This window comes from Sinocyclocheilus rhinocerous, unplaced genomic scaffold (assembly GCF_001515625.1).
Source record: "Sinocyclocheilus rhinocerous isolate Xijiao unplaced genomic scaffold, SAMN03320098_v1.1 scaffold295, whole genome shotgun sequence".
NCBI classification, from domain to species: domain Eukaryota; kingdom Metazoa; phylum Chordata; class Actinopteri; order Cypriniformes; family Cyprinidae; genus Sinocyclocheilus; species Sinocyclocheilus rhinocerous.
Genome location: NW_015647035.1, coordinates 212,749 through 237,601, shown reverse-complemented (window position 1 = coordinate 237,601; position 24,853 = coordinate 212,749). Strand labels below are relative to the sequence as shown.

The 24,853-nt window shown below is 35.2% G+C and overlaps 1 protein-coding gene across 3 annotated transcripts in view; it reads right to left on the bottom strand.

The window, feature by feature from the left end:
- LOC107708405 (endothelial PAS domain-containing protein 1-like) overlaps positions 1 to 24,853 on the bottom strand; it is a 40,778-nt gene that overhangs the window by 7,507 nt on the left and 8,418 nt on the right. For all 3 annotated transcript variants that reach the window (XM_016512606.1, XM_016512607.1, XM_016512608.1), the window contains 6 exons: positions 15,718 to 15,908; positions 10,699 to 10,850; positions 8,676 to 8,760; positions 7,065 to 7,177; positions 6,781 to 6,983; positions 3,192 to 3,298 (listed from right to left, as the gene is read on the bottom strand). In XM_016512606.1, the coding sequence (XP_016368092.1) occupies positions 3,192 to 3,298; positions 6,781 to 6,983; positions 7,065 to 7,177; positions 8,676 to 8,760; positions 10,699 to 10,850; positions 15,718 to 15,908 (851 nt within the window). The remainder of the gene's footprint in view (positions 1 to 3,191; positions 3,299 to 6,780; positions 6,984 to 7,064; positions 7,178 to 8,675; positions 8,761 to 10,698; positions 10,851 to 15,717; positions 15,909 to 24,853) is intronic.

Here is a 24,853-nt window from a genome sequence, read left to right as displayed (position 1 = left end):
CAATGTCCGAACTGTCCTGAGCGCGTCCGTCCTGGACAGCCGGCGCGTGACGCGTCTTCTTCTTCTTGCTTTATGGCGGATCGCAGACTTACAAGTGCATTACCGCCACCTATCTCTCAAACGGACCATTGACACTCTATCTACAATCTCAATTAGGAGTGTCAATGGTACCAGTGTATCGTCACGAGCCGCAGGGTTTAATTTGGTTTTATCAGTGTATGTTTTTTTGACTCTCAAAGCTGTGGAGCTGATTGACTGCCATCATAAGACTGACAGACTGCAACGGTTTGAGTTAAAAATCTTCGTTTGTGTTCTACTGAAGAAACAAAGTCACCTACATCTTGGATGCCCTGGGGGTAAGCAGATAAACATAAAATTTTCATTTTTGGTTGAACTATCCCTTTAAGACTATTTTGAATGGCACTGTACATCCTGAACTGACTTAATCTAAATAATGACTCTATTGTCTGTTGGGGCCGCTTTACAGCAGAATATGAATTGTCTCCATAGCTGAGCTTTCATAATTGATTCTGCTATTTTTCCTGTTTATGTCTGTGAAGTTGCTTTGACACAGTCTGTATTGTATAAAGTGCTATAACGGTAACTTGACTTGGCATGCTTGTTATTTTAATTCATGAAGCAATAGATATATGTTGCTAACAGTGCAGGTTCATATTGCCAAAAAAGTCCAAGCGCTCACTATTAGTAACTGTTTGTTTTATGTTCTTATTTAACTGATTTTCTTTGCTTTTGTGATAATTAATGAAAAAAAAACGAAAAAAAAACCCAAGTTTACAGAAGAGATGTAACGAGGTGCAAATTTAGTAATAAAACAAATGCATAACAAAGTTATCAGTGAGTGGGACTGGGAAACAAAAAAAAAAAATCCAAAACGGTCACCCTATGCAAAGTGCGCTTCTGAATGCATATGCATGTTCGCTCTGAGATGTATACACTCTTTGAGACATGGGAATGTTTTTTATGGTCGTCTGATAAATGATGAAAGCTCTTAGAAAAGTTCAAGCGATTAGAAAAGAAAGAGACAAATAAGTGGTGCATTCAAACTCACAAATGCACTATAATGTCACGAGGCAGCTCCACTCTCAACAAGCCTAATCCAGATCAACACTTTTTTCTTCCTCCTCTACACACTTTGAAAAAGACTCTAATTACACGTTAACGTCACAGTGGACAGAAGCCACTCCACATCCAGCATCTGATTAGGGAGCAATCTGGGACACCTGGCCCAGCGGAGGAGCACCGTAGCTGCGTTCTTATCTCCTCTGTCACCCCTAATGGGGGTCAAGATGTCCTAATGGCTGCTCCGGTCATCCTTAATAGAACCAATCCAATAAGGCTCTTTTGAATCGTATTCATAACTCAAACATGCAGGTGAAATGCAATTTATTTCAATGGGGTGGGGGGGCTAGCGACATCAGTGTATATACATATATATAATTGTTTGCTGTGTGTGGAGAGTCTGTGTTTGTTGACGTCAACAGATATTAGGTTTCACCTCTGCTTAGCAAGCAAGAGACAGATAAATAAAAGCTAAAAGGCAATTACCGGTAGGTGCCGGCAGCATGTCAATGGTAAAAAGGCGAGACGAGAGCAACTACGACTGATGTACATATGCTTTATGTATGTTAAGCATTCTGTGTTATATAAATTCAATATAATATTTCAAATATTATATAATTTAATATTATTATTAATATCATTTAATCCAAAATATCGCTTGTAGTTTGCTTTAAATATAAACAGGGTAGCAAACATATCTTTCAAGTTAAAATATAAGTTTACTATTTGTTTAACAGTTTTTTTTTTTTTCGATGAAAAATTCCCATACTTTTTACTGTAAGTTTATTATCATTCTAAACTGTGGGAATAGTATTAATACATAAAAAATATATGATAAAAAAAAAATCCAAATCCAAAAGATTTTCTTTGTACATTATTTGTTGATATATTTTTAAATAATGAATATTTATTTAATAATGTTTAGATTAATAATTCACTGCAATATACACTATCGTTCAAAAGTTTCAGTAAGCTTGAACTAAGTACTTTGAAAGAAGTCTCTTATGCTCATAAAGGCTGTGTTTATTTGATTAAACTATACAGTAAAACAGTAATATTATGAAATATTATTACAATTTAAATGAACTAAATGGAATAAATGAAATAAAATGTAATTTATTCCTGTGATGCAAAGCTGAATTTTCAGCATCCTTACTCCAGTCTTCAGTGTCACATGATCCTTCAGAAATCTGATTTGCTGCTCAAGAAACATTTCTGATTATTATCAATGTTGAAAAGAGTTGATTAATATTTTTGTTATATGTGATAACAAAATGATACAACTATGATACAAATATTTGAAATATAAATCTTTTTTAACATTATACTGTAAATGTCTTTACTGTCACTATTGATCAATTTAATGCATCCGTGCTGAATAAAAAGTACTAATTTACTAAATATTAAAAAAGTACTAATTTCTGACTGGCTAATAAAGTGTTAGCCATTCTGTTATTATTATTATTATTTTTAATAGAGCTTCTGGACACCTATTTCAGTAATATCTGTGATGTAGAAGGAACAGTTTACGCGTGTTATTCTGAATAAACTGCTTTTTTTTACCAAAAGGTTTAATTAGACAAAGCACAATGAACAGGATTCAGAGTATTATGAAACCACTGGGAAAAGAGGTCAACAGCTTTATGCATTCAGAAAGAAAGCAAGTGCAAATTTGAGTCTGTGCGTATCTGTGTATGTAGACAAGTTGCAGTGAAGTAGCAGATATCAGATAGCAGTTACACACAGAGCGTGTGTTTAAGGCTGACTTGTTCTGTGTTGAAGGGCTGAAACAGTAAACCTTGGGAACGCAGGCCTCGCCACCTGTGCTGACCTGATCTGCTGCTGCTTTCTAACCACACTCTCTAATCCTCCTCTCCGGTTCGCTCACACGACACCGTTCGACGCACGCAATGGTAAAAAAAAGCCAAGATGTTAAGAGTGTGTGTTGTGTGTGGCAGTCATATGATTATACATGTGGATGTGATTTTATTTGTTTTTTTATATGGTCAATTATTTCCCAATAACACATGCTTGAAGTGTGAAAAAGAGAAAAGGTTTCTGGTTTTCTTACACAAGGCTTTTATACAAGGGTGGAAATCAATGACACGTACGGTTCTGGTGGCTTTTGGTGACGTTGTCGGAGTCCAGAGCATGATAGAAGTCATACGCCGATCGGCCGAGAAGATCTTCAGGACTGTAACCCATCAACTCAGTAACTCTGGAAAAAGTGAGAGGCAATTAACACACTCACACTCTCTCTCACACACACACGCTCGCTCGCTCGCTCGCTCACTCACTCACTCACTCACTCACTCTCGCTCGCTCACTCTCGCTCACTCTCACTCGCTCTCACTCGCTCACTCTCACACGTCTGGTTTGCGATCCTTATGGGGACTCTCCATAGGCGTAATGGTTTTTCTACTGTACAGACCGTATATTCTATTGTCCTACACCAACCCTACACCTATACAGGAAACTTTCTGCATTTTTAGATTTTCAAAAAACTACATTCTGTGTGATTTATTAGCTTGTTTACCCGTGGAGACCTCAATTTAGGTCCCCACCGTGACACGAGTCCCCATGAGTCTGTGTGTATTCAGGTTTAAGTCCCCACCAGAATAAAAAAACAGGTACACACTCACTCACTCACTCACTCACTCAGATCTGCACAAGCTTAGTATTTTTTTAGCCAATTTAATAATGATCCATTTCATGTGATTTGTTTGGCTGATATAAAGAACTGGAGTTTCATACAGTTTCTGGGGTGAAGAATTAGAATTTATGTGAAATAATACAACATTATAGATTAATATAATATTGTATATTTAATATCTCTTTACATCAAAGGATAATATATGATGGTACACCGTAAAAAAGATTTTTCAAAGTAATAAATAAAACAAGGATTAGTGGAGTAAGCAAAGAAGAAATGTGTTACTTGCCATTTCTGTGTAATTATTTGTGAAATTTGCTAGCAATTTCTGATTGTTTACAGTGTATATTAAGAAAAATGGGCTTTGGAAATTTTATATATAATATTCCATAATATTATCAATTAAACTGAACAAAATCTGAGTTGAACTGAGCCAGATAATGACATTATTGTGTTCTGTAGAGGTTCTTTACAGCTGAAATTGAATTCTTTGAAACAACGCTTTATACAATATAGTTTATATAAATAACTCTGATTTGACTTGATTTTAAATATTAAATTAAACCTGCTGAAGATAAAATTATCTCTGTACTAACAGCTATCATAACTATCATAAATATCCAATTAATGGCTATTATAAATATATTTTTTGTTAATAATAAATGTAGTTTCTATATATTCTATAGTTTTGACAGAAAATAGTTTGGTAAACCACACCAAATGTCATTGCTGAGAATAATATTAATCATAACAACAACAACAACAACAAAAACAACAACTTGTCGTCTTACTATATTGTGTCTTTCTATATTGCTGCCTATTTATAGAAACAATAGGCCTCACAAGGCCTTTTTGTTTTATTTTTACATTACATTTCCAGTTACTGTGATAATGTGTTTAAGCCCTCTCCATGGTTACTTTGTGTAACGGTTATGTGATTTTGTGTAATGAATGTGATATGAGTATTATTTAGTTCTGAAAGTGTGTGTTTAGTGTATTGAGCTGATCCTTGTATTGAAGTTACATAATGGCAGACAGCTGCAGGTCACTGACTCTGTATGCATGAGTGTGTGTGTCTGCAGGCCTCTGTTCATTAAAGAGCCTTCATTTATATGTGTTTTGAAAAGTGGGGACATGGGGTAATGTCCTGAAAAGTCACCTTCTCCTTGTAATACCTATGTCATACCCTTGTCATTATACAAATGTATGTCCTCATTTGTCACAAAAACGCGCACACACACACACACACACACACAGTATAGGGGCTGGGGTGGATCCATCACAATAATGAGCATAATTACCACTGGATGGGTGTTTGAATAAATTAAATGACTCTATTTTTCTCTTATTCTCAAGGTGACATAAGTCTAGGCTCTTGCAGAAAGCAGGGCACGCTTTCCAAGGCTACTGCGGAACATTTAAGCATTTTAGCAATCATTACATCCATTAAACAAGTCTCATCCGGTCTTTAATATAATGTTTTTCCCTTTTTTCCAGTTCCTTCGCCGACAAACCAGCCATTATCCATGTGTGCAGGTCAATGACATGGCACAATATTTTTTATTATATATTATCAGTTAATTTAACATTAAAAAACCTTGTTACCTTAAAAAAAGTGTTTGAAGTGGTTCTCAAGTCTTTTATTTTAATTATCATACATTTCATGTGAATAATATATATTAAATATATTATAATGTATATTTTATCTAGATACCAATGTATTAAATCTTTTTTTTTCTCTGGTGTTTATGGATGTTAAAACACTGTGCCGTAAAATCTCTAACATCATTAGCAGGGAAGCGGGTTTAGCGTTGTGATTATTGGGTGGGGATATTAATCACTGAAAACATGACGGCGAACACTTTGAACCGTGTTGAGAACAGCAAGCTCTTTGTCAGAGGAGACAAGAGGAAATATTACGGTTTAAACGATGGACATAATGTTTAATGATGCCACTGAGAGTCCCACATTTCCACTACCACACTGCTTGTTTGGGTCTGGACTGTCAACCATATTTGACTTACCCAATTAAGAGTCATTTCACCCATTCACATATTTGCCCTGCTGCTGCTGACCTTTATATTTTGGCTTGCTTGCTTTAAAGACATTTTCTTCCTACTAACAGTGTTGTTATTGTTAACTAAAGTTTTTTATTATTATTTTTTTTTTTTATTGAAATAATGTTTAAATAAAATAAAATATACATTAAAAAAATGAAACAAAAATGTTGCCTTGGCAACTAATTGAAATAAAATAAATTTAGGGTGAAGTAAAATAAAAAAATATATAAATAAAATGAAAATAAAATAAAATAAAATAATTATAAATATAAAATAAAAATAAAATGTATCAAAAAATGACAAAATCACATAACAAATTCACCAAAATTTAAATGAAAACTGAAAATATAAATATAAAGGTTAATTCAAAATATCAATAAATATTATAAATACACACACACAAAAAAAAATTCTATTGAGTAATGGCTTAATTTATAATTACTCTCTCTCTCTCTCTCTACATATATATATACATGTTTGTTTGTTTATTTATTTATTACATTTATTTATGAAATTATTTTTTTTAGATAAATGTTAAATATGTTATGCTAGGAAATCTTATAGAACAACTTTAGACATTTTATTTGCCATTTTATGTATATAAACTAATAAATTACTATTTTGTTTAATTTTAATAATTTAATTGATTTAATGTTTATTGATACAAAATAAAAATCACACAAAACAGGGATTTGAATTCATTAAACATACAGTGTTTCAAAATGGCAAACCTCACATAAACCGAACGGAAAATAAAGAAGCTCGTATTTGGTTAGAAGTTGGACAAGCAGGTTAAGCACCTCCCTTCATTGGCAAATTGTTGAATGAATGAATTATTTCTTTCTTTCTTTTAAGAGTACCCTCTATTGACAGTGTCTGGTATCAGAAATTGTCAACAGGATTTGTGTTCACTTTTAACATTCATGAGTGTCAACTGACAACACAATTCTTATACTGTACATTTACTCCAAGAATGTGGGTTTGTACCTGTCATCGCAGTAAGTAAACTTCATGTCCATGCTGTGGCGACTCAGAAAGGTCTTGCTGTCGAGCGGTGTGTCAATGTTTGATGGATGGCCAATGGGCTCACACATCATGACCACACAGGTAAGCGGTGGCTCTTTAAATCCGCACAGCACTCGTGCGGGACAGCCGTTACACACCTTCAGGTGCCCTGTGCAGTGCAGAACCTGAAAGAACAAGAGTCATCTTTATGAGCTACATGACATCTGACTCCAGGTCAGCGCTTATCGTAAAGAGAAGTTATTCACCTTCCAGCTGGCTGACTTGAGGTTGACTGTGCGCCCGCGATTCGTGACTGTGCATTTCATTCTCATGAAGAAATCCCTCTCTGTGCTCAGTTCCTTGCCTTTCTTTCCCATGCCTGCCAATTAACACACACACACAAACGTAAAGAGTGTCTCAGTTTAGACATGGGCCAAAAATCCCAGGAAAACGTTCCTTGCATTCTCCTTACGTGCAAACGGAAGCCAACACAAATATTTTTTCTAGGTTTATCGAATTCCAAAACATCTTACAGCACTTTCAGCTTTCAATATTATCAATTTTATAAAAATAAATGTGTAAGCTAAAACCAAGCAGAAAAACAGTTTGTGTCCCAAAGAAGAAAGTAAGTCATTCCGGTTTGGAACGACATGATTCCATTTTTTCCATTAAATTTTTTTTTATTTCAGAATTTTGATTACTGAAATCTAAAATTCATTTAAATTTCAGTAATCAAAAAGCTTGTCTAAATAACTGAAATCATTAAACTTATACAATTTAATCACAATTTATTAAACAAAAATTACATTTATAGGGTCCTCTGAAATCCATTTTATTTTTTTCCCAAATTGTTGCTTTTTATTTATTTATTTTTAAATTCTGTTTTAATGGTTTAATTAAATGTTGATAATCAAAGATGTCTAATCAATTGAATTAGATTTTTTTTTTTCAGAAATTGTGTGTTGTCTGCTTTCATTTTTCTGGCTTGTTCATTTGTATTAAATCATTCATCAAAAATGATGGTAATCAAATGAAGGCAAAAGACATTAACAATTTAATTAATCTTTTAACTTGCAATCAAATGAAAATGCAGCTTGTGGCTTGCTTTGGACACACGACACAGGTGACCACCTGATCCTCTCAAACAAGGAGGGCAACAGACACGCTGCAGCGTTTTATTACAGTGATGAGGGCAACCACCTGAAATAGCACAATGCAACTTGACCTTAGAGGTGAGAGGTTATAAGAGGCATGCAAAGAGGGGTAGGAAAGTGTGGAGGTCAAATAAAGGAGACGCAGAATAAAAGGGGAAGGGGCTGTGGGTGCATGTTTTTGAGGGCATGATTGTTATTTCTTCACATAACTAATCCTTTCCTATGAAGCCATGCGTTTTCTTTACATTAGGCCTTTACATACCTGTTTTGGTATTTATGAAAGTCTGTTTGCAGAAGCAATAAGCACATTTCTTGAGAGGCTCCAGCTCCTCTTTTCTCTACGGCTAAAACCACTACAGTCCAATTCATCTTCATAAGAAAAAAAATCCCATAAGAAAGCATGTGGAATGAATTTTACAGTACACTCAGAGCCCATGCTGAACTCAGTTTTGAATGTTAAAATGCTTTCACATGCTTTCAGCTTTTGAATTGAAACTGAAGAGGCTAGAAACCCCATTCACATACATGTACTTAATGTTTGTGTGATCATGTTTTCAGCTATTTAACACATTTTAACATGCAGATTTTCCCTTGAAAGCATCAGAGTCCTCTCCATATTTCTGTACTTGTATTTGATTGGCTGTTCTCTGGAATTCTCACACATGTTGTCTACATATAGCAGGATTTGCAGCTGGTGGAGCGGAATAAACAGAAGTGCCATACCGGCTTTAAGGCTGAGGTTCTCGCAGATCTCCTCATGGTCACAGGGGTGAGTGAACTCAAAGATGCTGTGCCCTGTGAGCTCCACCTACAGAGAAAGACATGCAGGTGCTGTCATTGCATTACATGTGAAACCATCTATTTTCCAGCACAGGTGAATCTCATGAAACCTGTCATTATATTACACTACCGTACAAAGGTTTGGGATCCGTAAGAATTTATTTATTTATTGAAAGAAATTAAAAGTTTTATTCAGCAAGGATGCATTAAAATTCATCAAAAGTGACAGCAAAGACTTTTATAATGTTACAAAAGATTTCTATTGCAAATAAATGCTGCTTATTTCAACTTTGTATTCACCAAAGAATCTTGAGAAAAAAAAGGATCACAGTTTCTTCACAGCACTTCATAAACAACATAATATGAAATGTTTCTGGAGCAGTAAATCAGAATGACTTCTGAAGGATCATGTGACGCTAAATAAATCCCAGGAATAATTTAAATTTTAAAATACAGTATATTCAAATAGAAATCAGTTATTTCAAATTGTAATAATATTTCACAATATTACGGTTTTTACATTTTTTAAATAAAATAAAATAAAATAAATAAATGCAGCCTTGGTGAGACATAAGAGACTTGTCTGTCTGAAACATAAATAAAATCTTACCGACCCCAAATGTTTGAATGATAGTGTATATAACATGAATTATATTTTGCATAAAGAAGATGAATCCTGTATTAGAATCATTATTATTAAGATATTTAGATTATTTTCATGACCATTTCCCACAAAATTCTCAACATCTCAATGCTTCCTGTGATTGTCTTTTTCAAAGTTAATTTTTTATTACTGTAATACAGTAAATGTTTCACTTTAATTAACAGTAAAAATACTGTAATACAATGAATTTTGTTGTCGAAAACAAATGCTACCATAATGTATAAATATTTTTCCATAATATACCACTATTTATTTGACATTACTTGGAATATTTAGCATTATGTAAATGTACATATACATTTTTTTTGTAGTGAAATATGACCTGGGCATGTTCTTGTGAATCACAAGGATTATGGATCTTTAATCTTTGTCATAATAGTAACTTATTAGATAACAAACAGATAACAGGCCACTAGGGCTGGGTATCGTTAAAAAATTTTCGATATCGATACCGATACCTTGACTTCGATACCGGTTCCTGAACGATACTTTTTTCGATACCAATTTTATGAAATCAATTTTAACAAGATTACATTATCTAAAAAAAAAACCGTTGGTTTTATTTTTCAGCTTGTTGATGTTTATATAAACTCAAAGACTCATCTCCTGAGCCACTGCACAAAAGAACAAAATGTAACCAACACAATAAACTGTCTGTGTTCTCTCTTCCATGAACGCCTGTCTGACTCAGAGTCAAGAGGTAATAACATATTTAATTTCAGCAACATTACATAGCCAAAACACACATTAGACGGCAATCGGAAGTTATTACAAACACTCAGTGGTGGTTTAAATTGAGTTTTGAGTAAAAGCGGAATATAAATGTTATTTATTGTCTTATGCCTTGTGCTGCAGGCTTATTGGCTCACTGACACTGATGAGATTAACCCCTTAGGTATCGAAATTTAGTACCGAACGACGAGACATTTTTCAATACTCCATGGTATCGAGGCAATTCGGTCGGTGCCTAAAAAGTATCGAACTCGATACCCAGCCCAACAGGCCACGGTTCTACAAAACAGCAGCCATGTGCAAGGAAGCAATTGCCAAGCACGAGATAAGTCCAAGAGCTTCGCAAGGGTACGAAAAAAGTGACACATCCTTCCTCCCATACAGTGCTTGAAGGAAACGGGCTTGTGCTGTGGTTAATAATGGCATCTCGTCTGCCTATGTTTAAGTGAACCCAGAGGAAATGAATGCTAAACAGACAAACAGCTAATAATAACAGGACTAAAGGTGAGTATCTGTCTGGATAGTCATTCATTTCACTGTGTACCTTACTGGGCCTGTGTTCTTACTCACCTGTGTGAGACCCATGAATTTGTTGATGTTCTCGGACAAGAAGATCATGTCTCCATCTGATGTTACCACGCTAATGAAGCCGCCAAGTGACTTCAGATACCAACTGTCCATCAGTCTGTCTACATCTGTCATCTCTGTGGCAGTAGCACAGGCTGAAACGGGGCACAAACATGAGAGTTTGAGAATGCATGTGTGTGTGTCTTGTTCTGACTCTTCAGTTCCTGGCTGACGTCCAAAATAAACAACAGCAACTTCATCCTGCTACTCTGAACCCTCCCAACAACACTGACCTCCCTTCTGTCACAGCCCTTAGCTCCACACACACACTTTCTTACTTCCCGGCCGTTATATCCACTTTGAGGGATTGAGAATATCTGAGGTGGCAAAGAGAATCTAGAGGGACCGTTGTTAATGATTTCTAACACACATACACCAACCAAATACCCACATATAGTGACACACAGACACCCACAATGCCCTGCTGTTTGACGGCACTAAATCTGTGCAGTCTTTCAATTTAAAGAGACAAGCTCCAGCTGTTATGTGAAAAACCCTCATCTGTGAGAATCGCATGGGAAGGGGCCAATATTTGAGGTCATGCTATACGCTCTTTTGGAAAAATACATAAACTTATGTAAGGCAATGTAAAGATACAGTACAAACGTAGCACACTCTCTAGTGCATGCGTGTTTGATTTTTAAAGCATTAAATAAAAGCATTAAATAATATAGTGGGGTCCAAAAGATTGAGACCACATTGAGAAAAAAAAAGCAAACATATATATATATATACACACACACACACACACACACACACTTAGGTTTCAAAACATTTTTCCAAGTTGTAAAATAAATACATTTATATTATTTTACAACTTGAAAATATTTTTTGAAACCTAAGTGTAAAATCTTAATTTAAAACAAATAAAAATATATGACGAAAATAAGCAAGAAATATGTAAGAATAAAGTCAAAGAAAGAACTGCATTGCTAACTAGTAGACCCTGCTGTATATATTATACATGATAATATATAACTGATTGCACAATAAAACAGATAGTTGATTAAGTCAAGTGATCATTTGAAAAAAACTAAATCCCCACATGGTTGGTGATACCACCACTGAAATATGGATGGGGTGCCAGACTTCGAGTCCTGTAGTAGATCTGGCAGAGCTTCAGGCGGGAGGTGGAGTGGACAAGGACATGCAGAACAGAGTGGCTCCACGCTGGGGGGTCGGAAGCCTGCGATTGCTCCAGTGTGCTTCCTCCAGATAAGAAACTTTCTCAAGGCCCATTGAGAGTCCAGGGCTGGATTTGGGCCGAGCCTAGAGACTGCGGCCCCAGGAGAATTAGAGTTACGTCTTTGAAGGGGTTCTTGCCCTGCGGCTTTTATTCCATGAAACAAAACTGCACCCAAAATTGGGGTTTCAGAAATTGATCATCTGGAAAGAAGTCTACTGAGAATCTGAATTCATCTGTTGCTGATAGACATGTACCTACAAGGTCATATGATCACCTGAGCTGTAGAAATATTGATATTGATACTGATATCTCAAGGCATTGCAGAACATCTGGCAAAATTTTTGCCCATCAAGATTACGGGATGTTTTGCTTTACATAATATGTGCTAAAGCTTAATGGGTGTTACTAATAATGTAAAGCATAAAAAAAAACATGAAACAAAGCATGAAAACAAAGACAAACAAACAAAAAAATACAATACAACAGAAAAAAAGCTCAAAAACAAAAGCTAAAAGCACGACCCAAAATAAAACGCATAAAAAAACACAAAACAAACAAAAAACCCCACAAAACATAAAAGACACAAAAACAAAACACCAAATAACAACACAAAACAAAATGCATAAAAACACAAAAGCAAAACAAAAAAACACAACACAACACAAATGACCCAAACATAAAATACAAATACATAAAAAACAAAACAAACAAAAAAAACACAACCCAAGGAAATACATAAACACACAAAAAAGGACCCAAACCCGCCAAAATAAAACAACCCAAATAAAACACACACAAAAAACCAACAAAACAAAAACCCTTTAGAAACCGTTTTTGACATACATCTAGAGACCTCTGAACTTTGAACAGAATGAACTGGAGGAAGCGGTATCTTGAAGCTTACAGATAAATACGCCAATAACCACCTCCGCATATAGATTTCAGCCTAAAAATGACATGCAATCCAAAACGACATGAAACGATCATGTTTTGTTTTGGCCAATTCGCATGAGTCTGTAAAGAATCATAATTGCAGTGGTGAGTCATTGATTTCAACAAGATTACATCTCATCAAAGATTATTTCATAACATATTTGTTCGAGCCGCCCATAGACGAAAAGAGCGATTCACTGGGAGAGCGAATCAGTTCTAAGCATCAGTGCATAGGGACTGGGGATCTTATGTAAAAGGTGTTTCCCATGCACCCTCAGCATGGGTAGGGTGATGGCAGGAGGAGGAGGGGATGGATGGATGTGTGGCGCCAGGGTTGGCCTGTGTTTTGGCTGGCCTGAGACGGAGAGCGCCTTAAAGAAATCACCAATCATGCTTCCAGCACAGAGCTCACAGACCTGCTGATAACACTATCTGATGTGCCATCTCGTACTGACAGGGCTGCTTTTCAATGTCTCTTTCCCCTCCCTCCCTCTTTCCATTTCTTCATGTAGCGTGAACATGAACATTTTACTGTCAAGTCACTTCAAGTTCAACGGTGCAAAGTCTTTCAGTTGCTCCAAACTGAACGAACGGAGGCAATTCTGCGTTCTAACTGCGTACTAATTGTGTTCCCTGTGCTCTTTAGTGTCTGCGCAAACACAGAATGGAATGTCGAATGCAGGAGCTCTTTTGTCCAGCTTCCGGAGATTCTAATTTTATAATAAAGACACACAAACAATACGAACGCGCTCACATCCTCTCGCCAAAGAAATCCTCTGCTCTGGTCAACGATACTTTCACAAGATCTGGAGCGGAGCATTCGGGCATCATATACTCACCCTCATGTCATCCAAAACCACTATGATTTTCACAAAAGAAGATATTTTGCATAATGTTTTCATGAAATTTGAATGCTATGGTGGAGGGAAATATTTTCAGAATTAAATTTCAGTCTGTTTCTACTATATAGTTTGGCAAACATGGCGCACAACAGGGTTATTTTTATTAACTAAAACATAAAACCAAAACCAAATATATATATATATATATACTGTACATAATGGTTTTGGTTTTAGTTATATATCATTACTTGAAATAAAATAAATGTTACATTTTCGTTTAACCTGAAGTGCTAAAATAACTAAAACTAAAACTAATAAATAAAAATTAAAAATAAAAAACACTCAAAATAAAATTACTTATACTGACTAAAATTAAAGTAAAAACAGAAAATGTAAAAATAAAATCTAATTCAAAATATTAACAAAAACTAGTATATCAATGATACTAAAATAACAATGGCGCACAAGTTTTATAGACTTTTTAATGATAATTTTATGGTGCTTTTATATGCTTTTTACAGCTTGACAGTCTGAATCACAATCCAGGAGAAAACATTATTACTTCTCCTTTTGCGTTCCATGGAAGAAAGAAAGCGATACTTGTTCAGAACGACATGAGGGAAGGAAATGATGACTATCCCTTTAACGCTCACACACATTCATATCTCTTGAAGCTTGCCGTATCCATTAATAAACATAATCTGTAGGTTTTCATTAAATTGTTTTATTCATCACATGCTGTATTGATTTATTAGATTAGCACCTACAGCAAAACATAATTAACTCAGACACCGTTACAGCAGGCCCAATATTCACTAATGCAATTATGTCCTTACAGAAAGCGCCTCCTCATTTGTATAATACAGCAGTAACTTTAATGCAGTCTGACATCACGACTAAAACATTTCCTCATAACAGTGCAGTGCTAATGATGGTGAACCCAGATAAGAGATCAAACTAGAGCTTTAGAATTTGATTATCAGACTGCGTGTGTATTTGCAGCACAGCTCTTTCTTTGACGTGACGTCAAGTAGAGTCGCATGGTCTGGGATGTTGTATTAAAAGAGGAGTCACTCATGTGATAACCTTTATCAAATTGCAAATATTACTCTATAAAAACAGCAGAATGATCAGCACCAATCATTGTAGTAATAGGATTGTGTTTGGTTTTCCACCAGATCTGAAAATATGACTTTACTGATTTTAAAAAAGCAAAACAACATAATATTTATCCTAAATTATAATGTTATCAATTAAATGTTCTTAATATACTACTCTTCATTTTTTATTTAAAAGCTAGAAATTACCTTTAAATATGTATGCATATAAAATTGTGTGTATGCAATTTTACAAAAATAAATAATAATAATAATTATCATTATTATTATTATTAATTTGGTTCATTTGTAACATACAGTAAATGAAAAGCATTTTCAGAACATTTTCAGTACTAGTGATGCACAAATATTAAAATGAAACGGATAAAACGATCATTTTTATTCTTTGGCTGCTAACATAAATGGCAGATATTAAACATCTTAAAATGTAATGCGCATTCAAACTAAAATCAATAGAGTTTTTTTCAATGCCAGATAGCCAAATCAATTCTGTAAAGTCCAATGATAATAATAATAATAATAATAATAATAATAAATAAATTGATTGATTAATTCATTGCTTGAGTTGAACAACATAGTGAAGGAAAAGAATGTGAACGAATATAAAAATTATGGCTAATGCAAATAAAATGATCATTATATCCACATTTTGGCTGATAAATGGTAGCTTTAATGGTAGATTTATTAAAAATCTATAATATTTTGTAAAAAAAAAATTAGAGTGCATTAAAACTAAAATCAATAGCTTCTGTCAATATCAAATCAATGCTGTGATGTCCAAACTTTTACATATATTTTAGATTTAATAATATAATATGTTTGTGTGTGTGCGTTTTTTTTTTTAATCCAGTCCAGCTCCACATGTGGATTTGGATGCTTGTACCTGAGGTGAGGAGTTTGCGTGTCTGCAGGTAGCTGATGGCCAGTCTCATGATGGAGGCTTTATCCAGATGTGAGCTGACGCTGTGTGGGAGAGGAAGCTGGCGGGCCAGCTCATAAAACACCTCTGTCTCCTTACTGCGCCTGCAGCGCGCCGAGTCTCGAGATTTCTCCTTACGCCGCTCTGAGCTGCACCTACAACACGCAACAACATGGAAATATTGGATGAATTAACACCACTTACTTGTTGTGTGATAAAATCTAAGAAAATACTGAAAATGTATTGTGCAATATGCAAATACTTCCACAGACATAAAATAAAATAAAGGACAAAAAGCCAAATAAAAGCTTTTAAAGACCAAAATACAGGTACGCCATTTACTCTCATGTTCCCTCCTAAAATTTGACATTCACCCATAATAACTAACGGTTTCTTCAGTTTGTCTTATAAGCTGACCTTGACGTGCTTTTTGACACTCACCTTGATATTTTCTCATGCTGTATACAAACACAGGCATGCTGAAGCCATTTCTCATTACTCATGAGGTTTCAGAGAATAACAGTCCCTTTGTGCACTTGACAGTCTTTCTTATTCAACTCAAGTCACTCTTGCAGATTCAGACATCAGGCCCAAAAACTGAGCCAGTGTCCGGCAGGTGCGAATGAATCCAAACACACACACACAAACACACACAGACATCCTTTCAATGATACATTTTGCCTTAAAACAAAACAAATATGTCTCTTGATCAACATAACAGTAGAATCAGTTTGCTGGATTACTGGTTAATAAACCTACAGGCCAAACCTATGTTAAACTGAATAAATCAGTAATAATGACGCATTATAACATTGTATTGCTTCATTTATTCTAGTCAGCCCAAGCTGTCAGTAGCGGACGGGTCAATGCCAGATCTCAAGTGAGACATTCCTGGCTGGTTCAAGTGCTTATGGGAATGATCACTTATAGCTACATCCTGGATTTAATAAACTAAAATGTTGTCCCACATTAGAACACACCTGTTCCACAAAAATAGATTATTTACTGGAACTAGAATTTAGTTCCTATTTATCTTGTTGATAGTTGGAAACTCTTGACAATTCTCTGATTACAGATGTTCAGATCTATCCATCTATGTTGTCACTTGATAATGACGAATGTTTAGTTTGTTATATATAGACTCAGTGAAACATTTCACAATACAGAAAGCCAATCAAGTCATTCTTGACCATTTTTGTGAGGTTAAGACGCTAAAAAACCCCCACCATAACAACTAGTGTAAGAGCATTAATTGTTTGTTATTTCTTATTGGTTATTCATGGTCACGTGGGCACAGGTGATCACTTCCGTTTTCTTTATTATTTCCTTTGTCGGATTGTTTGTTAGGTTGGAAGGGGCGAGGAGCGGGAGCCAACTTTCTGTTGCCCGTATTGCACTGGTCTAATGTTTCATATGCTTTAATAAAATTAAAAAGCAAGTTAAGATCGTCAGTCTTCCTTTGATGAGATAATGACCAAGTGCGAACGAGTCACGAGCCCACTACCTAGCCTCTATGTGACGATTGGATGCCGCTAATAACTAGGATCAGCTTAATCTTGATTAATCATTGTCTTATGAATGCTATAAATAATAAATCAAGGTGCATTATAGTCGCTGTTTTTTTTTCAATAAGTGCTCATGATGCACCACTCAACATCTGTAATACAAAGATGCTGCTAGCACAAGAGTGTCATACACAACCTCATAAATTCAATAATTTCTCTTCGCACTCAAAGTAAATGTTGTGCGTGCTTCATTCACTCCTTTAGACTAGAAGTAAAACTCTCTGGATGAACATGTTCAGGTCTGAAGTACAGACAGTCTACTTCATTGTTAGTGCACAGAGCCAGAGGATACTGCAGGACATTAAACAATGGAGATCCAGCGCTCACTCAGGGCATGAAGCTGTCTAGTGAACCCTCTGAACCCTTTGTAGCAGACACGGATGTCTACAGGTTCTTATTTAACCCTACAAGACCAAACCACCACCAACAATGGAAAACAGGTAGTGACCCGTAGAATAGCTATTGTCAGAGCTTTTGTCACACCAAAGATTCCATGTAACCCGTCACCTCAAGACTGCTAAACATGGTGAAAGTTTGTGTGTCAAATGGTGAAAAGTTTAATTTTCTTACTCGTTTTACCGGATGTTGGGTTTCAGTGGTTAAATTAAACTAAACGAAAATCCTCAATTCCAATTCTACAGCAGCTACCGTCCATCATTCGTGGTTCTCAATACACACTGTTACTGTGGTGGTACACTTTCAAAAGTTACTTATAATGTATGTAAACTTTAGGTACTAATATGTTCCTTTAAGGTACTTATATGTAGCATTTGGGGTAAAGAAAGTACAAAGATGTACATTTTAGCTTTTGTACCTCTTAGAGTACCACTCTAGTGACAGCTTCGTACCTTTTTTTTCTAAGAGCGTAGGGTGATATGGAGGAGAGGAGGTGTTTCCTTGCCACTGGAAGTTGATTTGCGGATACTTTCATTCTAGAATGGATTTTAGGAAATCAGCTTGCGATGTATTTGGTTGCCATGACAGTAACTTCAGTTGTTCACTGCTGGTCCGTGTCGTCCTTTCAGCTAAGGTGAAGAAATGCTCAAAGGAGATGAGTTGAAATAAGTTGGGTCGATTTCTGAATGCAAGTGAGATGCTTTGCTGTCACTGTAAATGTTAATTCATACATTGCGGACCACATTCAGAGAGCTAAAGCCCCGTTCACACCAAGAACGATAACTATATAGATAACTATAAAGATAACGATATTAGCGTCCATTTCTGAATGCAAGTGAGATGCTTTGCTGTCACTGTAAATGTTAATTCATACATTGCGGACCACATTCAGAGAGCTAAAGCCCCGTTCACACCAAGAACGATAACTATAAAGATAACTATAAAGATAACGATATTAGCGTCCACACCAGCGAACGATATCGTCTGTTTATTCTAAGCGTACGCACGTCTGCCGCTTTAAATTCTTGAGCTCGTTACAGCAGGATGGATTCTGATTGGCTGTCAATTTTTTATCGTTCCATCAGCTGGAGAAAAATAGTTTTGAAAGGGATTCCAACGATATCGTTTCTCTTTGTCTTTATCGTTATAGTTGTGGTGTGGACTCTGCTATTCTTTAATATTGAGAACGATTTTTAGAACTATATCTTTATCGTTATCTTTATAGTTATCGTCCTTGGCGTGAACAGGCCTTAAGACACACTGTACTGTTTTTTTTTTTTTTTTTTAATTAATTTTTTTTAAAGAGTACAAGCACCTTAAAGGAATAGTTCACCCCAAAATGAAAATGATGTTTTTATCAGCTGTTTGGACTCTCATTCTGACGGCACCCATTCACTGCAGAGGATCCATTGGTGAGCAAGTGATGTAATGCTAAATTTCTCCAAATCTGTTCCGATGAAGAAACAAACTCTGATGGCGAGTAACTATTCCTTTAATGGGCCACACTTTAGTTTGGGGACCAATTCTCACTATTAACTAACTATTAACTACGACTTCTGCCTCACCGTGCATTCACACCGCCGCCGTCGAGAGCATCAAAGTGGCCGGAAGTCATTCATTTTCAATGTGAGCCGGCTCTCGACGGCGGCGGTGTGAACGCACAGTCAAACTCCTGATTTGCTGCTTATTAACGCGCGTCTTGGACGTTGAGGGCGTCGAGGAGAGTTGAAATCAGGACAACTTTATGGTAATGAGCTATGACGCGGTTCGGCGGCAACCAATCGGAAAGTAGAAGTGGCGATAATACCGCATACATGGCGGTATTATCGCATATATGGCGATAATACCGTTAGTTATAACTAACTAACTATTGAGCCACTCAAAATTACCGCAAGGCAAATTCCCTCACCGTGACAGCCCTAGCTCCATTTATTAAAAACTAAACATTATAGCAATCCATTCTAATTTTCAAGTAGTTACAGGGTTTATTTTCTATTTCAGATCACATTGTAACATCACTTGCACCTTTGTACTTATGCAAACAGTAACATCAATTCTAATCCAACTTGAACGCAGCAACAAAATCAAACAAACTTCAGTTTGTTCAGTGAAACTCAAAGCAGAGTATCCAACAGAACTTTACCAAAAACTTGTGTGAGATTCACATGCTGTTGAACCGTCCAGACCAAACTGAGAATTCAATGTATTTAATGCGAGAGCGATAGATGTCAACCTGTCACGAGGACGTTATCTATTTCAGTTTGACAAATGAGCTACTGTATGAGATTCCTGAAGTCACGCAGCTGAAGCTGAAATATGAGCTGCTTTCAGATCCTAACAAAGCCAGAAAAAAACAGATTAACAAACTTAACGGATCTACTGACTTGAACTATGTTTAGCAGGTGAGCGGAACAGGTGGACCAATGGCCTTGCGCTAACAGAGGCGGTTAATGATAAAACAGTCGCATGGCACGCAAGCAGCCATAAACATAAACACGAAACCTGGCTAAGCAGTCTTGCCCTATTCAGGCATGCAAACAATGACACGCTACCTTATGACTGGAAGAATGGTCATTTGCCTTGCATGAAATGCACTAAATTAAGCGCTGTCCCCCCAGATATTCCAGCCATGTACTGAATGAGCGGGCCTCTCCAGGAACCTACTACTGACCTTCACTGTCCAAAACCTCCTCAAAAGGCTTCTGTGTCGCACAAGACACCTGGGAATTTAACAGCCACCTACATACTGATACAAGATAAATCCATACTGTATATATATTTTCTAAAAATAAACTATATCAATACAATAATATTTTACATATACGAAATAACAAAATTATATAATCAGTTTTTTTTTTTTTTTACCAAAAGGTTCATGATTTACAGCCAGTATGTAATGTGTGTACTTTTTACATAACTTTCCACCTTAATTATTATGCTTATAATAAAGAAAAAACAAAATGAACAATTAAAATGTAGTTTATTCCTGTGATGCAAATCATTACTCCAGTCTTCAGTGTCACATGATCCTTCAGAAATCATTCTAATACGCTGATTTACTGCTCAAGATACATTTCTGATTATTATTAATGATGAAAACAGTTGTGCTGTTTAATATTTCTGGTGGAAACCATGATTTTTTTTTTCTCTTTCAGATTCTTTGATGAATAGAAAAAAAAGAACAGTATTTATTTGAAATAGAAATCTTTTATAGCTATATAAATGTCTGTTTTGATCAATGTAACACATTCTTGCTAAATTAGTCTTAATTTCTTAAAACAACAACAACAATAACTTTTGAACAGTTTTTGTGTGCATACATTTATAAACTGTAATTATATTACAAAACTATAGACTAAAAAAACTCAAAATTATATTCAAACTATTTTAATATACATATAATTGCAGATGATTATATTAAAATATGATATAAAAATCTAAATAAATGTGTTGTATTATTCATAAGGAAGAAATAAGGAGGAAAAACATCAGGATGATAAATTTTTCTCTTCTTTGTAATGATAAAACAATTCTTAAAAACCTAGAAATGATCAAGTATGTGTTGAAAACAGAGAATAAACCATGGTTGGCCCACCTTTGACCAGGGTAAGCCGTAACACCAGTTTAAAGGAACAGCTTTTAAAGTAATCACCCTCGTTGCATGAATTCAACTCACCGAGTCTGTGGATGAGGGTCTCTATGTTCGGCCTTTACTCAAGGAATTCCTAAAGCATGAGATAAATGAGCAATGATGCAGTTTTAGACTTGCACAATGAATCATCATGGTCCACATATTTGTGACCTGATGCATAATACAAATTCTCCCATCAGCGTAACAGTGTATTATACAGCCTTCACCTGAACCATATCTTAGTCAGCATCGACACATACTATTTTGAAACTCAAAGTTGCAAGACACTAATGGTGCATGTATGAAGCGAGACGTAACTTCAAATGATCCCCATAAAGCACATACCAAGCATATGTTTCTACGCGGCACCTGACATTCAACAGAAATTATTGTTTTACATTGCATTACATCAGTACGCACCTGGGAAAGAGTCCAGAAAACAAACTATAATGCCAACAAATCACTGTGATGCAATTAACTTGAATTTAACTTTCAATTTAATTTTAATTGTTAATGGTTTCATTTTAGCTCATTTCATTACAGATGATAGTGCAGAAGGCAGGAAATGATTGAGAGAGAGGCAGAACGGGATCAGGAAATGTCACAAGACTGCCGGCTAGGGATGTTCATTTCGGTTATCTTTCCTAACCGACAACCGACGCTCGTTAACCGATTATTAACCGTTAACCGACAAGATTATTTTAAATTCAAATGTAATTAAATTAGAAAGGATACGTGTCTGTGACCCGTTAAAAAATACTAACATTTGTTTCCCGGGGATTAATTTTAGGCTACATGCGCAAAAATCAGTCAAACATATGGAAAAAACACACTGCTCAGTTTAAATATGTAGTAAAATCTGTGCCGTTAAGCGTTATCACCGTACCGCCGTGATGTTATGCAAACCATTTTGTTTTACGTGGATATTGGAACGCGAGTGAAGTAGGCTGAGCCTACTATAATTATTTATTATGTAGCCTTTCGTGTCGGCATTAGGCCTATTTCTGAATGAAATAATAAAATGCGACTTAGACACGACTTATGTTTTTTTTCCCTTTAAAAAACGAATTTTTTTTATACGCGTAGCGCATTTCAACCATGCAGCAAACCTTTTTAAATATTTTGATAAATTACTAAAAATAAATAAATAAATGACTTTTTAAACCGTTTAACTGATTGTATTAATCGGTTAAAATTCTTCACGGTCGGTTAACGGTTAACTGGTTGAAATGAACATCCCTACTGCCGGCCTAAACCTCCGATCAGCCAATACATATAAAAGTCATGACATGATCTGCTACTTAAAGAGATAATTCACTTAAAAATGAAGATTCTCACCAAACATGAATAATGTAAACTTGTGATGTCTTGTTTGAAAATGCATAGTACTGTTATTTAGTATTATTTATATGCTATTGTAGTATTTATAAATATTCAGAATTTAGCTTTTATTTTTTAGATTTAAATTTTTCATGAGTTTAAGTTTAAAGTTTTAGTAATATTGTTATATGCTTTTATTATTAGGTTGTTTTATTGCAGTTTTAGGTTTAGTAATTTTAGCACTTTAATTTAACTTTAGAAATTTAATTTAGAAATGGTCCCTTGACAACTGACTTTTTTTTTAATTTTTTTTTTTATATCTAATATTTAACCTTTATTTTACTCCAGATTTATTTAAATTACCAGAAATAATCTTCAATAGTTTTAGGTAACAATAACAACACTGGCGCAGAGACATAAATCTAAGTGAAGTCAGTTTTTTTTAATAAACAAAGTTTTCATATGACTTCAGAACAGGTTTATAATTGTTAACTAAAATGAAAACCAGAAGAACAGTAAACATTTTTGTTACTTTAAACAAAATAACATTAAAGTGCCCCTATTATGCCATTTTAAGGTTCCTAATATTGTTTTTGGCGTCTCCTACAACAGGTTTACATGCATGCAACGTCGCAAAAAAATACTTTAATTTAAGACCGGATTGCATCATCGTTGTTATAATTTATTTAGGTGCACGTTTTCGTTTGTTTTTTGAAGATTGGCAGGGTAAATCAAAAAGGAGCACAGCATCAATAGAAAAGAGAAATTTGACAAATCTTACAGGTTTTAAAACAAATGAGGGAAAATGATGACAGAATTTGTATTTATGAGTGAAAGAAGAGGGGTTTGACTGAATGTCAAAACAGGCATGTAGCACAGCAGGCCTCACAGATCACTGATTTTGGATTGACAGGGTTGTTGCGCCTCCCTCTCCTCACTAGTCTCTCTGCTTGATTGTAATCATATTGTAAGTGGAGAATATATGTCACTGCGTAGCCTCAGGTAGAACCAGAAGTGTCAGCCACAGCCATCTGCTGTCCTGTCACACAACTATTTTCATAACAAACAGCTCCATGCTTTAGGACACAGCAGCCAGATGCTAAAAGTCCAGACACAAACCCCCAGGCCCTCGAGTGTTTGTGAACAGAGCAAACAGTTGATGGCTAACAGGGTGCAAGGTGCAGCGCTGCAAGGTTTTCACATCTCACCAGTTACACACACAAAAAAAAGTCTATTAAAAAAAAAAAGATAATTCTGTCATCACTTTTTTTCACCGTCATGTCATTGCAAACCGGTATGATTTTAGTTTTTCCATGGAACACAAAAAGAAGACATTTTGGTCCTGGCTGCTCTAGGATCTCATTCATATTTGTGCACATTAAAATCTGCAATATTAAAGTTCAAAGGATTCAGAATTACTGATATTCACACGTTTTCAATATTCAAATATCGAGTCTACAAAAAAAAAAAAAAAAAAAAGGCCTACTAAGGAATAGCACTCATTGTGTATTATTTTATGCTTAATTATGCACTAAACTGAACACAAAAATGAAAATTATTTTTCCTTAGATTGGAAAAATAAATAAATCAATAAACATATCAATAAATGTAAATAAATAAATATAATATTAAATTGTGTATATTATGTTTTTATTCTTTCAGTTTAAAAATATATTGCTTATTGGATACTTTATATTCGAATTAGAAGAAGAAGAAGAAGAAGGAAAAGAAGAAGAAGAAAGAGAAGAAGAAGAAGAAGGAAAAGAAGGAGAAGAAGGAGAAGAAGGAAGTAGCAGATCAGAAGGAAGACGCCAAGCTGGAGTCCGGCAAGGCAGAAAAGGGGGAGAAGGGGGAGAAGAAGGAAAAGAAGGAGAAGAAGGAAAAGAAGGAGAAGAAGGAGAAGGAAAAGAAGGAGAAGAAGGAGAAGGAAAAGAAGAAAAAGAAGGAAAAGAAGAAGAAGGAAAAGAAGGAAAAGAAGAAGAAGGAAAAGGAGAAGAAGAAGAAGAGTCTGTGTTATCAAAATCTAAATATAGAGATTATAAATTTCAAATATTTTGTTATATTTTATACATATATTTCTATTAGGAAAATATAGGCATGCATTTTTACATTTTGGTAAGTAGTCAATTTTGATTTGACTATTAATTTAAATATTTTAGCGATGACAGAGCAACTTTTTTTTTTTTTT